Below are 15,880 nucleotides of genomic sequence, written 5' to 3'. Positions count from 1 at the left end.
ATAGCAATATCGTTACTAAATGAAAGCAATGAAATTAGAAGACTAAAAAGAACCCAAATCCTAAATATCCATTTTCTAGTAAAAAATTGTAAATTATATGTTTATTAAGTTAACAATGTAAAATATTTTATTGCTTGTGTTATTGAATTTTAGCATTTCTGTATTGTCGATGTAAAAAAAACTTTATATTAGTCACAAATTCTTGCAAGAATTTATCGCAAAAAACACGTACTTTTATCGTAAACAAACCAAAGTTTTTCAGAAAATAAGTTTACTTGGCGAAATTTTCTTTTATGTGAAACGAATTATGTTTTCTGAAATGAAATAGTGGATGTGTTGACTTTCTATATGATGTTGGTTGCTACACCCAAAACAAATCAATTTCTTGGGGAAGCACTATTTTTAAGAAGCTGTGTGAAACTTTTCTCCTCAGTTAAACGGTGACAATTTTTTAAGGTTTTGCCTTAGGAATAACAAGAAGTAAAACAGGGAGATCGGTCTAAATGGGAGCTATATCAGCTTATGGACCGATTCAGACCATATTTGGCACGTATGTGAGAGATCATAGATACAGTGGCTATGCAATTCCAACAAAATCAGATACGAGAACGCCTTCTAGAGGTTCTAGAAGTAAAGTCAGTAGATCCGTTTATGTAGGAGCTATGTCAGTTTTGGATCGCATCTATTATATGTCATAGAACACGTCACAGAACAAAAATTTTGCCAAATTGGATAATAATTGCCCTCCTGCTTAAGAAGACAAATCGGGATATCGGGTTATATGGGAGCAATTACCAGGGATATTGTAGTTCCAATTTTTGAAGACTCCAATGATTTTTTTAATTGATCTAACTAAATAATAAAAATAATTTTTTTTCTAAATTTTCGTAATATAGCTTAATTTTTTAATTGAATCAATTAAAAATGTTAGTGAAAATATGCAAATGTTATATTGAAAATTTTCCGAAAAAACGATGTATAGGGCGCACCATCGATTTCGATGTAACATGCTTCACATATGTAAAACTCCTTAAACACGAATTTGAAGTTTAGGTTTGGGTCCATGATCACCCCTTAGAAAAAAGCTCCGGTGGTTTCTCCTAAAATGAAATTAAAAAATATTGTTTCATCATCATCTTCACTTCCCGCACCCAATTTGCATAAGTAAGGTCGTAGGGCTATGTGTCCTGTTATAATCCCAAGTGCTTTGCGGATCTCCTGCTTACTTCCTTTTAGTAATGGTCAAGTTTGTTACCGGCAGTCCTACGGCCTTCACTGCCAAATCGTCTACGCGATGGCCCGGTACCCAATCGATGCGAATCGTGCCATTCTCAGAGAAAGCGTTAATCTCGTTCTTACACTACAACTCTGTTCGTAACTTTAGCGTCCTAGTTGATATAGCCCTTATGGCCAGTTTGCTGTCCGTAAAGATGTTCACACTCGACGTCCTCTCGTTAGCATCACACCAACTCACGCATTCCGTGATCGCCCGGACCTCCGCCTGCAGCACCGTATTATGGTCAGGCAAGGTTTCTTCCATCCAGGGGTTCCTTCCATCCAATACTGTGACGCTGGCAGCAGTGCCTCGCACACGATCTCAAATGTCATCTCAGGTATCCGATCGGAAACCTCTTTCATTATTTCCAGCTTTCCTATCGTCGGCTAGATTACACCGCGATGGTATGACCTGCTGCTATCCTCTATCCATTCTCTCATCGCCTTAAGTCTCATAGCCGCAATGGTAACGGTAATGGTAACGCCGGAAATATTCCATCAGGTCCTGGTGACTTAAATGTTTTGAAGCTCCTCAAGGATTCCTTCACCATAAATTCAGTAATTATTAACCCTCGATCAACGTCATTATTCCAAGTGTCTCCATGAGTCCCGTCGTATCCAGTGAAAAATGGGTTTTCATTCAAAGGCCTCAAATGTCCTCCGTTGTCTCTGCTCTCACTCCCATGTCGTCTACTAAAGTTTCAATTTGGATATGGGTTTTTGAGAGAAATTTTTTTATCTTGGCGGCGTCATTAACGCTATCGACCTGTTCGCAGAAAAACTTCCAGGAGGCACGTTTTGCCGCTCAGGTAATCTTATTGTATTCCTTGAGCCGTGTGTAATACACATACCAATATACTTCCGCTTTTTTATGACGTGCTCTGCTATAAAGTCTGCAGACCTCTTTCCCAATGTTGCGAATCTACCCGATCATCCAGGGTTTTTCTTGGGCTGATTTGCTTTCTCGAAGAGGACAATGTCCTGTTGACATTGTCGCCAATGTCTTCTATGCTTGGGCAATCTAAATTATCTTGCTCAAGTCTTCTTCTGAGTAGTCTTCCGAATTTTGGCCAGTTGGTTTTCAATTTTTTAAGGAAACTTAGCGGATTCGGCGCTGGCCGTGCTATTCCAAATCTAATATAGCGATGATCAGAGAAGGAGTGCTACTTGGAGACTCTCCAATCCTGAAACTCATCGATTAGATTTTTCGAAAATATTGTCATATCTTAAAACCTCCTTTTGAATCCTATTAACAAAGGTAGCAGTGTTGCCAATATAAGGTATTGGGTAGTTAGAATTCAAGAATTTTGCCAGGGCTTGGCGCCGCTTATGAATGCTGGTACTAACCCACGGAATGTGGTGAGAGTTCGCATCGCACCCTATTGGTAACTCATCTCCTGTCTGTTTTGCCTTCCAGCCGCTGCAACACCGACTTGGGTGGCGGTGTCGGAGAGTCGAAAGACAGATAAAGTGATACCCGGTATGCTCCACCGTCTCCCTGTCTCATCAATGTTGCATCCGACGTTGACAACTCTGGGGAAAATTGATAATTTTACTTTGTATGACAAATAACGCAAGTCCTCGGCCGAGTACCAGATTTTGCATAGAATAAATGGTAGTTGATATGGTTCAGTCCAGAAACTTTGTTCGGGTTGTCCATGGCTCCTGAATAAAGACAACATGAATATTGCTCTTGCTGATTTTCTCCTCCCTCAGGTGGAGTTTTATCTGGATAACCTCAATTATTGGTTCTCCAGAAAATGTTCTTCTTGGGAGTAGATGATGATCTCATCGGCCGTTCCTTGATGATGATGATGATCTCATCGGCACTGCCTGATGTTTCCGTATTAGGTTATTTGCTTACCCTAGTCTTCGGAATCCTTCTAAAGTCGGTAATGGTTCCATTGTCGGGTCCCTATTCGTTAGGCTGTATTGAGTTTTCCATCCCTGTACCGTCTTTTTCTTACTCAATTCGTTCGCCAAATCAATGAAAATAGCTGTTTTCACTCCATGAAATCATCTGTTTTCAAAGAAGTAAATGAATTTGAGAAGTTAGTGGTCTAGGCCGTTATTGTTTAGTTGTAAACGATAAAATTTTTAATCACATTTTATATTCAAAATTTTAAAGATTTAATTAAGAAAATGATTAAATCCATTAATTTTTTGATTGAAAATTTCCAAAATTTCAATCACGATCGCAATTGAAAAAAGTTCAGATTGAATAAAAATAATAACTGCCTTAATTTCTCTCACGACCGTAATTAAAAAAAAAAAACAAATCTTGATACAATTAAAAAATTATTAATTCAAAAAATGTTCGCGATATTTTTTTTTTTTTTTGAGTAAGTAACTTGTATCTCCTGCTGAAAAGAACTACTTCTGAATTACACGGATTTACGTCTAGGCAACATTCGGTGACGCACTTCGCTGTCGTACCTAGAACTTACTGAATTATATCTCTAAAGGCCGAAACAGAATGAATTTTGGTTTGGAGCGTCGCGTTGCAATAATGCAACTCTGCACACAAATTTCAAAAAACCAACGCGGAAAAGTTGAAAAAAATTTTAACTTTGGAACTTGAAAACGTGCGCCATACTGTGCTGCCACACGCAGGTAGTGTTTTTAGACGTCAAAGATAAATTGTTTTATTTTTGCGAGTTCATTATTTACCATTTGTGTACAGAGCTGCATTATACAACGCGGCGCTTCTCAACGTGCTCGTTCCATTTAAGCCTTAAGAGTGCTTGGAAACTTTTCCCTAATCGCAATTGCACTGTTTGGTGTGGTTTGTACGCTGGTGGAATCATTGGACCGTATTTTTTCAAAGATGCTGTTGGACGCAACGTTACGGTGAATGAACACATTTCGAACCGAACACTGATTTTGGTAATAAAATTCAATGATTTGCAAGCGTTTCTCGTTAGTAAGTCTATTCATGATGAAATGTCAAAGCATACTGAGCATCTTTCTCTTTGACACCATGTCTGAAATCCCACGTGATCTGTCAAATACTAATGCATGAAAATCCTAACCTCAAAAAAATCACCCTTTACTTCAGGAAGCTCTACATGCAGCACCAAAGTGGGCTACCTAAAGTGGTCTGGGTATAAAATTAGCTACCCAAATTGTAGCGACCACTACCGTCAGGTTAAGGTAGCTTTCTTATTGGTAATGTGGCGGTTACGGACACTGTGTCATCCTTGATACAATATCCGATGTTCCAGGCAGTATGGATACACCCTAACTGAGCCGCTTTTTGATAAAATTACTGTACCTCTATTTCTGATAGAACCGATTGGAACTTCGATATCCCTAGCAATAGAAGTTACAAAGACTTCTATAAGGATGGTTCCAAACTAAACGACCAGGTGGGATTTGGGGTGTAATCTAAAGATCTAGAACTGGTCATATCGAAAAGATTACCCGGCCACTGCAGTGTGTATCAAGCAGAGATCCTTGCAATTAAGAAAGTGGTGGAATGGCTAAGATATAATGTCATTACGACGATTGTCCTTAATATCTTCTCAGACAGCCAGGCAGCCATTAAATCCCTGGAGAACGCATTTCTGAACACAACAACCGCCCTCGACTGTCGCAGATCTCTCAACGAGATGGCTGAACAGTTCAAAATTCACCTGTTCTGGATGCCGGGCCACAGAGATATCCCAGGGAGTTGTAAGGCGGATGAACTTGCGAGACAAGGAACTACCCTACACATTCCAGGAACACTGGAATCTGTAGGTATGCCTCTAGCGACATATAAGCTAAGATTTCAAGACCAGACCCGAAGGACAACAAATGATAAATGGTCACAAAGAGGGAGCTGTGAGCACTCCAAAACTATGTGCCCTAATCTAGACTTGAAGAGGTCTACTGCTTTGCTGTCATTGTCTAGAACAGACGTCTCAGTCATTGTGGTCGTCATGACAGGTCACTGTAAAATCGGAAAACATGGTGAGAGACTGCAGGTTGCCAGCAACGACTTTTGCAGGATCTGTAGGGATATTGACGAAGTAGAGACTATAGAACACCTTCTGGGTGTGTGTCCCGCACTGGCAGTTAGAAGGAGTTCAACTTTAGGTTCTCATTTCTTTGAGAACCTGTCTGATTTAGCGGATGTGAACATTCGCAAGTTATTGGACTTTTTAAAGCGATCTGGATGGTTCAACGGTTGGAACTAGGTATCACAATGGACGAAAACGTCTAAGTGAGTCTGATGGCGGACTGCCAACTAAACCTAACCTAACCAACCACCTGTAGTTTCAAGTGACATTTCTCCATTCGAACTTATAAAAGTTATAACTGATACAAAAAATTCAATTTTGGATGAGAAGTTAAAAACACGGAAGAAGATATCGAAGGTTAAAATGGAATAGGAAGAGTAAATTCAGAAATAAATCACTTACGATTGGAAAACCAGCAATTAGATGGATTTTTCTTAGAGATTTAAATGTATATCTAACGAAACGGCAGCGTAAAATAATAATTTATTCACAATTAATGGCTGGTACTACGTTAGTTTTTTTACGAAAATTTTTCGTGATTACTTTTTTAGATAATAGACGATAAAGCAAAAAAACTTGCTGATTTCATTCAGTAGGACATTCCCTTAATACTCCTGAACATTTTTGTAGTGTAAAAAAGTAACCGTGAAAAATAAGTGTTTTCAACTGTGAAAAACGAATATAGTACCAGCCTTAAGTTGAAAATTTGCCCTTTGGTAAAATATGTTCGTAAAATAAATGAAAGAAATGGGAATATTAACGTGGTAGTTTAGTTCAACAGTCACCAGAGAGTGGATGATGTGTTCCGAAACATTTAATATTTCTTCTTCCTTATTGAATAAATTTTCATAATGCAGTTACATACATTTAAAAAGTGTTCTTTATTTTTGAAATCTTCTGCAGAATTATATTAGATATTTCGATACTTAAAACTCACTATAATGTAGATTGCTAAGTTATTCCAGTCATTTTCTTGTTCATTATTAAGTATTTTGATAATTTTTGTTTGTTTCTCTTTCGAGACGAGCTCAATGATCGGAGGTGCAAATGGAAAAAGACGAAACGCGTCCCATAGGAGTTGGTGTGTGTTGCTATCTTTGGTTAGAAGACTTTTCAACTATATTAGGTGTGATGGCTTCAAGGGTCGTACGTTGGTATGTTGTATTTGAATCGTAGTAATAGCAAAAACGCATCTATGATACAATTACCACATTAACCAAGCTCGAAAACCCTGTCTATTAGCTATACTTTTCCCAATGCATGTATTTTTGTGTAATGACAGACATTCATTCTATGTGAAAAATTACACTTCTTCCATACTAAGCATGATTTTGTGCATCTGTTGAAAGTTGTATTGATAGCTTCGAACGCTTCACAACGGCTACGGCTTTCGCTGTTGTTCCGTTTGCCCAGGTTTGAATCCCGGTCGTGCTCTGCCGAATTTTTCATTTTTTAAATTTTTTGCCTGTTAGGGCGAATATCATTAAATTTGAAAAGTTCTTCTTCTTCAGTTACTGTTTTTCGAAATGATGCAAAACGAAATTCTCTAAGTACTGGGCAATTTCTTAAAAAGCGCTATAATGTTTCTATTACCTTCATATTACAAAGTTTACATTCACTGATTTGTTCTCCAGATTTGAACCAGTTATATTTCAGGTGGATCATTCCACTACGCGCTTTGAAAATCCAACTAATATTCAATATAGAGTATCTCTCATTTAGATAGAGATTGGCTATATTTGGATTTAGATATTTATATATTCGCTGGCTCTGACTATTTTCCTTTTTTATACCCTCCAATGGGGGTATACTAATTTCGTCATTTCGTTTGTAACACCTCGAAATATTCGTCTAAGACCCCATTAAATACATATATGCTTGATCGTCATTGTCTGGAATTTTGCAATTATGCATAAAGTTTTGGATTTTTCTCGCAACAACTATGTCAAGTACGCTCTAAATCAGTCCATAACCTGATATAGATCCGATATAAACCGATTTGATGATTGTACTTCTTAAGCCTCTTTTGTACAACAGCTTCTCACATGACCTTTAACATATGTGCCAAATATGGTTTAAATCGGTAAATAGCCTGATACAGGTCTCATATAATCCGATCTGTCGATTTTACTTCTTGAGACCCTAAAGGGCGCAAATATCATCCGATTTGGATGAAATTTTACACAAGACTTCTATTATGGTCGCCAACATTCAATTCAATTATAGTCCGAATTTGATATAGTTCCAATAGCATTGCAATTCTTATCCATTATCTTTTGTTTTCCTAAAAATAGATACCGGAAAAAGAAATCGACAAATGCGATCAATGGTGGAGGATACATAAGACTGCGCCCGGCCGAACTTAGCACGCTTTTACTAGTTCTGAATCCTTTCTTCGTGAATTTGCAGTCTCACACATTTTATTACATCTGAACAGAAAATAAACCAGTAACTTTGTTAAGACCCAATTATGCCCAATCTAAATTAAATGGGTGAATCCCCACACTTGGACAGCATAAGTCTAGATTGAACTGCCAAAAACAGCTTCTATTTTGAGTTCATATATATATCTGGTTTTTCAACCAATTTTTTCCATGTTAAATTTATTGCGTTTTTTTTGCCTCGTTTTTCCTGAATTTCCTAAATTTCAGGCAAATCGGATAATAATTGCGACCTCTAGTGGCTCAAGAAGTCAAGACCCAAGATCGATTTATATGACAGCTATATCAGGTCTAGGGCCGATTTGAACCATACTTGGTACAGTTGTTGAGAGTCATAATAAATTACGTCATGCAAAATTGCATTCAAATCGGATAAGAATTGCGCCCTCTAGAGGCTCAAGAAGTCAATTCGCCAGATCGGTTTATATAACAACTACATCAGGTTATGAACCATATTTGGCACAGTTGTTGGAAGTCATAGCGAAACACGTCGTGCAAAATTTTATTCCAAAGTCATAGCGAAACACGTCGTGCAAAATTTCATTCCAATCGTATAAGCATTGCGCCCTCTAGAGGCTCAATAAGTCAAGACACAAGATCGGTTTATATGGCAGCTATATCAAAACATTTACCGATATGGCCCATTTACAAATAAGAAATATTTGTGCAAAATTTCAAGTGGCTAGCTTTACTCCTTCGAAAGTTAGCGTGCTTTCGACAGACAGACGGACGGGCGGACATGACTAGATCGACATAAAATGTCACGACGATCAAGAATATATATACTTTATGGGGTCTCAGGCGAATATTTCGAGTAGTTACAAACAGAATGACGAAATTAGTATACCCCAATCCTATGGTGAAGGGTATAAAAATAGCCTCATTGTAGGAAGTGATGCTAATAAACAACACCAGAAATGGGTAAGTTCGGGTGTCAAAGACATGTGTGAACTGCTTATCGAATATATTATAAGTTGCAAACTGGCGATTTTTAATAAAGGGTATAAACCGACCTTTATTACCAGGAACAGGCAGGAGGTACTAGATATTACCTTGTTATCGGAAGATATAAGTGGAAGTATATGCGACCGGGAAGTGTTGGATAATCACAGCTTCTCTGATCATCGATATATTAGTTTCAGCCTTGGAGAAAATACTGCATAACTGGATCAGAAAGGGAAGTGGAAACTGCGGAGGATATAGAAATAATGGTCAAGCGGATAACGAAGGCCATGAATGACTCGCTTGTGTCTGCATGTCAAAGGGGCAAACAGCGACCGTCATGATGGACCCCAGAGCTGGTTGGTCTAAGGAAGGACTACAGAAAACTCTTCAACAGGGCGCAAGCCACGATTGGGACATCTGCAAGCTGAGCTTAGAAAATATAAGGGCGAGCTAAAAAAAGGCTCAGATCGAATCCTTGGTGAAATTCTGCAGCTCCGTGGAGTATACATCTGAGGCCTCTAGGCTCAAGAATATTCTGTCCTCGAGACCTATTACGGTGGGGTATATTCAGAAGTCAGACAATGTCTGTATAATGTCTAGTGAGGAAACACTAGAACTACACATTGATACACATTTCCCGAAAAATTCTCCAACGGACAGGGTGGAGCCACGAAAGGTTTTTACTGGCATGCATTCGTCAGAGGTTATTGGGGAAATTGTGTTTGCGCCGAAAATCCTATGGGCGATAAGAAGTTTCGACTTCTTTATGTCGCCAGGCCCTGATGATGTATCACCGGTTGAATTATAAGCTGTGTCTGATAAACTGGTGCCTTGGCTTAGGGAGATATACTCCGCATGTATCATCATGTCATATAAATCTATGGGATGGAGGAACACAAAGGCAATTTTCATTCCGAAAGCAGGAAAACTTTACCGCACGAAGGCGAAAGATTTTCGTCCCATCACGTGACTCGACAAGTGATTCCCCCTCCTTAGTTGCCAAATATGTATAGAACTCATAGCAATTCATATTAATGTTTAATCCTACTATTGATTAAGCAGATTTTAAAACTTGCTTTGGTATATACACTACTTTAAATTCTGAACACTTTTTTGCAATGGACATTACATATGGGTATAGAAAATAAACATGTAAAAGCGTGCTAAGTTCGGCCGGGCCGAATCTCATATACTCCCCACCATGGATCGAATATGTTTTTTTCTCGGTATCTCTTTTTAGGAAAACAAAGGATAAAAGAAAATAATTGGTATGCTATTGGAGCTATATCAAGTTATGGTCCGATTCGGACCATATTTGAATTGAATGTTGGAGACCATAATAAATTTCATTGTGTAAAATTTCATCCAAATCGAATAAGACTTGCGCCCTTGAGAGGCTCAAGTAGTACAACTTCCTATTTGCTTCGGTTTATAAGGGAAAGGCCAAAGGCCAAATCGGATAATAATTGCGCCCTCAAGAGATTCAAAAAATTAATATCCCAGATCGGTTTATATGGCATCTATGTCAGGTTATCGATTTGAACCATACTTAGCGCAGTTGTTGGAAGTCATAACGAAGCACGTCGTGCAAAATTTCATCCAAATCGGAAAATAATTGCGCCTTCTAGAGTCTCAAGAAGTAAAGACCCCAGATCGGTTTATATGACGGCTACATCAGGTTATAAACCGATTTCAACCATTCTTAGACAGACGGGCGGGCAGACGCACGGACATGGCTAGATCAACTTAATATGTCATGAGGATTAAGAAAGATATACCTTATGGGGTCTTAGACGAATATTTCGAGGAGTTACAAACAGAATGACGAAATTATTGTAGTATAGCCCCCATCAAATGGTGGAGGCTATAAAAAGAGCGTGATCGACACAGTTCTCAATAGTTGTTGGGTATGTGGAATACCTAAATCAATTTGACAGAGGTGTTGAAGATACATGTCATATCAGAAATTGCGATCCAAATTTAAATTCAAATCAATTGTAAATATGTATGTATATATTTCAATCAAATATTATAAATTTTATGTAGTGTATTACACTATCATGTTAAGAGAAACAAGCGGCCTTGTAAGTATTCAAATGCTTACTGTCTTCTTTATTGCAAATCAAAGCTGCAAGAACTACTAATGAGAGCTTAGTACTAAATATATGTATAAACAGGTGTATGTGTGTATGTGTCTATGAGATACATCAACTTATGACAACAGATATGAGAGAGAGTGTTAAGATGTTAGAATGTTAAGATTTATGTACAATGTATAATTGTGTATTAGAGTGGTACTTAACAATTAATACTCTATATGCTCCTCCTAAAGCTGATAATAAATAAATGATTTTATATTGAAAATACATAGAAAATTGTAATTGAGTTATTTCTTTACAACTCTACCTCCCTCTCGTGGTCTGAGCTCCATTCTAGTGAGTGAAACATCCTCATTCATTTGCATAGGAACAGGTTCAGATGATGATGTGTTGTTGTTATTAGTTGTTGTTGGTTGCTCGATTGGCTGTTGTTGTTGTGTTAGATTATGACCACGAATTTGATCAAGATGACGTTTGATGACGTTGTTGTTGTGAGACAAAACACAGGAGTAAGATTGTGGACCTAGTTGCCGTTGAATTACTGCCTTAGTCCAACTAGGTTTATTTGGATTTCGATAATCGCGTACTAACACAGTTTCACCTTCAAAAAAAAACTCTTTGCGATTACCGTTGTGATGAACTATGTTGTTGTCTTGAGACTTAAGTATGTTTTGTTTTGTTGTTGGGGGTTTTAGAAGACTAAATCTGGTTTTCAGTTTCCTGCCAAAGAACAGCATAGCTGGAGATTCAGTTGTTGTGCAATGTTTCATGTTTCTGTAATCCATTAGGAAACGACATAATATTTGATCCAAATTGGCATCTTTGTTTTGGTCTAAATTTGCTAAAATAGACTTTTTAAAAGTTTTGACAAAATTTTCTGCTTGACCATTTGTGGACGGATGTCCCGGAGGAGTCAAGACATGTTTTATACCATTTAAGGCCAAGAAATTCTTGAATTCATATGATGTGAACTGTGGTCCGTTGTCACTAACGAGCGTGTCAACCAAACCATAGCGTGAGAACAGTTCTTTCAGCTTTCTAATTGTAAAAGCAGTTGTTAAATCTTTGGTTTTAAATACTTCGACGAATTTTGAAAAAGCATCGATGATAATGAAGAAATGAAAATTTTTAATCGGGTCAGCATAATCAATGTGTATTCTGCTCCACACAGAACCATCAGGCACCCATGGAATTAGGCTGCTCTTTTCCGGGCTGGATTGCAATTTTTGACAATGAATACAATTCCTGATTAAATCTTCGATATCTTTATCAAGACCAGGCCACCATATATACGATCTAGCCAAAGCCTTTGTTTTTACAATTCCCAAATGGGAACGATGTAATTCTGTTAAGATTGCAGATCTCAGTTTCTCTGGAATTACGATTCTGTATCCCCACAGAACGCAATCATTTTCGACAGAAAGTTGTGTATCTTTTTCACGATATGGCGTATACAAATCTTCTTTTAAATTGTGCAGGGTTCCACTTGCAATACATTCTACTACTTTTGACAAAACAGTGTCACGTCTCGTTTCACGAGATACAGTCTTGAAATTCAAGTTGAAATTTTCCTCATTTTCTATGAAATTTATATAGGAATATTCAATATTATTGCTCTCAAAATTTCTTTGGGGCATTCTAGAAATAGCATCAGCTTCATTTTGCACTCCCTTAACATGTTCAACGGTGTAATTAAAACCGGATAAAATCAGTGCCCAGCGCTGCATACGTGCTGAGGCCATCATAGGCAAACCTTTATTTGCACCAAAAATTGCAAGTAACGGACGATGGTCCGTTCTTAGTACAAAAGTATTTCCAAGTAAATACTGTTTGAGTTTTGTTACACAAAACACAATCGCCAACGCCTCTTTTTCAAGTGTACTATAATTTTTCTCACTTTTTGATAATGCTCTTGAAACAAAAGCAATGGGCTTGAGACCATCCGAAAATTGGTGAGATAAAATTCCTGCTACTGCACTATTCGAAGCATCCGTTGTTAATATTATTGGTAATTCAGGGTTGAAATGGACCAGAACCCGATCTGGAGTTACAAACTTTTTAATCAAATCATACGCCTGCTGACAATCATCCGACCAGACAAACGGAACGCCCTTACCCAACAAGTGGTAAAAATGAGACATGATTTGCGCAAAATTCTCAATAAATCTGGAATAATAGTTCGCCATACCAACGAAAGCTCTTAATTCCGAAACATTTGTAGGAATCGGGGCAGAAATTAAGCTCGAAATTCGATCATTATTTTTGCTAAGTCCATTTTTATCAATATTAAAACCCAAATACGATATTTTGGATTTGAAAAATTCAGACTTCTTTAAATTCAGTTTTAATCCAGAACTTTGTAATTTTTGTAGAACCAAACGCAACGTACTTATGTGTTCCTGCATATTTTTACCAGTGACTGTAATATCATCTTGATATACTACAACATATGGAATTCCTCTAAATAGATTTTCCATAGTTTTTTGAAAAATAGCTGCTGCTGTCTTAACACCAAAAGGTAAACGTTTTACTTTTAAAGTTCCAATGTGCGTACTCCACGCACACAACAGTTGGGAATCCTCATCAAGAACAAGTTGATTGTAGGCATTCGACAAATCAAGTTTAGTGAAAAGTTCACCACCCTCCAAAGAAGCAAAAATTTCTTCAATCCGAGGCAAAGGATACTTGAAATCCTCCAAAAACTTATAAATTGTGACTTTATAGTCTCCACAAATGCGAAAATCGCCATTTGGTTTCAAAATTGGTACTAAAGGTGTACCCCAATCGGAGTTATCTACTGGTTCCAACACACCAGTCGCAATTAAATCACGTAATTTCGCCTCAATCTTGTCTTTCCAAGCCAAAGGGACAGGCCTTGGTTTACAAAATACAGGTGTTGCATTTTCAGCAACCCTCAGTGAAACAGCATTGATATTATATTCACCCAATTTTTCCTCAAAAACCTCAGAAAACTCCATTCTCAACTGCTCGATCACGGAATTTAAATTTGGGCAATTTACATTGTTCACTTGCAGCAATTCAAAGTTGAAAGCACGTAAAAACGAACGTCCAAGTAATGGGGGATTCGATGACTCAACAACAACAACAACTACAGATTTAGTTTTACCTTCAAAAGTAATTGAGGCATCATATTCACCAACCAGCTTCAATTTGTCTCCGCTATAATCCACATATGGTACATGGCATGAACGAAGAACCTTCTTAACATCGTTGTTTTCATAAAACGACAAAGGCAACAATGTACATGGCGCACCTGTATCACACACAGCATTCAATTTGACACCATCAATTATTACTGGAAGGGAATACACGTCACTAGAACCTCGCTCAGCCACACTAAAAATAGAATAATTGAAAACATCATTATCAACATAATCTTCACTAGTGTCATTAGAAACGTAATTAACACTTCTCTTTTTATTGTAGCAAACAGATGCCAAATGGCCAATTTTTCCACAGGAATGACACTTGCTGTTCTTGTATTTACAAGACTGCGAGCTATGGTTACGCCAACCACAATGAGAGCACGATGATTTTCTTTCACCGTCGCCGTTATTGTCTCTGCTGCCACCAAAATTTCCTCTGCTGCCACTGCCTCTGCTACCGCTACCACCGCTGCTGCCACCACCACTTATGTTACCGCCATAACTATTGCCGCTGTTACCACCACCGCCATTTTTTCTCGAAGGCTTCGATCTGTTAACAAAGTTTACTGAACTTTGATCCCTTTCTGCTACTTTCGCCATGTTTTTTGTTTCCAATATCATAGCTTTTCTCAACGCACTTTGCACCGTTAGAGTTTCATCTTCCTCACATAGCCTCTCGAACATAAAATTTGGCAAACCCATTACAAATTGGTTTAAGATGAATGCATCTAAATGGGCTCCAAATTTGCAATTAAGTGCTAGGGTCTTCACACGAGCATACCACTCAGCAACAGACTCGCCATCATTCTTAACTGCCACATAAAACTTCTTCCGCTCACTAAAAACGATCGTTGGTGGAGTATATTGTGTGTCCAATATCACACACAGCTCATCATACGTCTTACGAACAGGGGAATCAGGGCTGCATAAACTATGTAGCACTTTATACGGCACTGCACCAATCGACTTCAACAAAATCGATTTTTTTATGTTGTCCTCTGTGCAACCAATTTCACAGAAATGGATTTCAAGGCGCTCTTTCCACACTTCCCAAGATTCCACATTAGGGTTGAACTCGTTCACATTCGTTGTTTGGAACACCGTCATTTGACCACTATTTAGAGTCACATTTGCATCATCCATTTTTGGCGGCATTGAATAATTATTTTCATTTAATTCCATAAAACAGTTTTTTCATTTGCATATATATATACATATGCACTTCACTTTTTTTTATAGGTTATTGAACCTCAAACTTGAAATTGCAATCGTTGTTGCTGTTTTCCGTTATTTTTTTTCTCCTCGTCGCCAATTATGTAATGTATTACACTATCATGTTAAGAGAAACAAGCGGCCTTGTAAGTATTCAAATGCTTACTGTCTTCTTTATTGCAAATCAAAGCTGCAAGAACTACTAATGAGAGCTTAGTACTAAATATATGTATAAACAGGTGTATGTGTCTATGAGATACATCAACTTATGACAACAGATATGAGAGAGAGTGTTAAGATGTTAGAATGTTAAGATTTATGTACAATGTATAATTGTGTATTAGAGTGGTACTTAACAATTGATACTCTATATTTTATATGAAACTAGCTGACTCGGGCCCGCTCCGCTGCGCCTTCTTTTACTTTATTAGAACAAAAGTATCCTTGGAATATTTATTTTTACGACAATTAAAGAGCTTTTAGTAAAATACCATGCTACGAAAATAGTATATCGCTTGACTAACAGTTTAACAATAAAAGTGCCTTTTTCTGAATCCCATATGATCTTTATTGGTCTACGAATTTAAGTTTGGATGTAAGGTGTACTCCATTCTTAAAATACTTTATTTCAGCCCGATATTCTCATGATATCTGATTTAGGGGGGTGAGGTGTTCCCCCAGACACTTGGCCATGAAAAAATATCAGCATCGTGCTCTTCTTCCAAATTTTATTCAAA

The 15,880-nt window shown here is 37.7% G+C and overlaps 1 protein-coding gene across 1 annotated transcript; it reads right to left on the bottom strand.

Moving 5' to 3' along the window:
- Positions 1-10,779: 10,779 nt before the first annotated feature.
- On the bottom strand, positions 10,780-15,168 carry LOC131995276 (uncharacterized protein K02A2.6-like). The gene has a single exon (XM_059363725.1). It carries the CDS (start codon positions 15,111-15,113, stop codon positions 11,052-11,054), a length of 4,062 nt encoding a protein of 1,353 aa, XP_059219708.1. The 5' UTR covers positions 15,114-15,168; the 3' UTR covers positions 10,780-11,051.
- Between the last annotated feature and the right edge of the window lie 712 nt (positions 15,169-15,880).

Source organism: Stomoxys calcitrans, chromosome 2 (genome assembly GCF_963082655.1).
Source record: "Stomoxys calcitrans chromosome 2, idStoCalc2.1, whole genome shotgun sequence".
In the NCBI taxonomy this organism is placed as follows: domain Eukaryota; kingdom Metazoa; phylum Arthropoda; class Insecta; order Diptera; family Muscidae; genus Stomoxys; species Stomoxys calcitrans.
The sequence above is the reverse complement of the archived record's forward strand: the minus strand, read 5'-3'. Positions and strand labels throughout refer to the sequence as shown.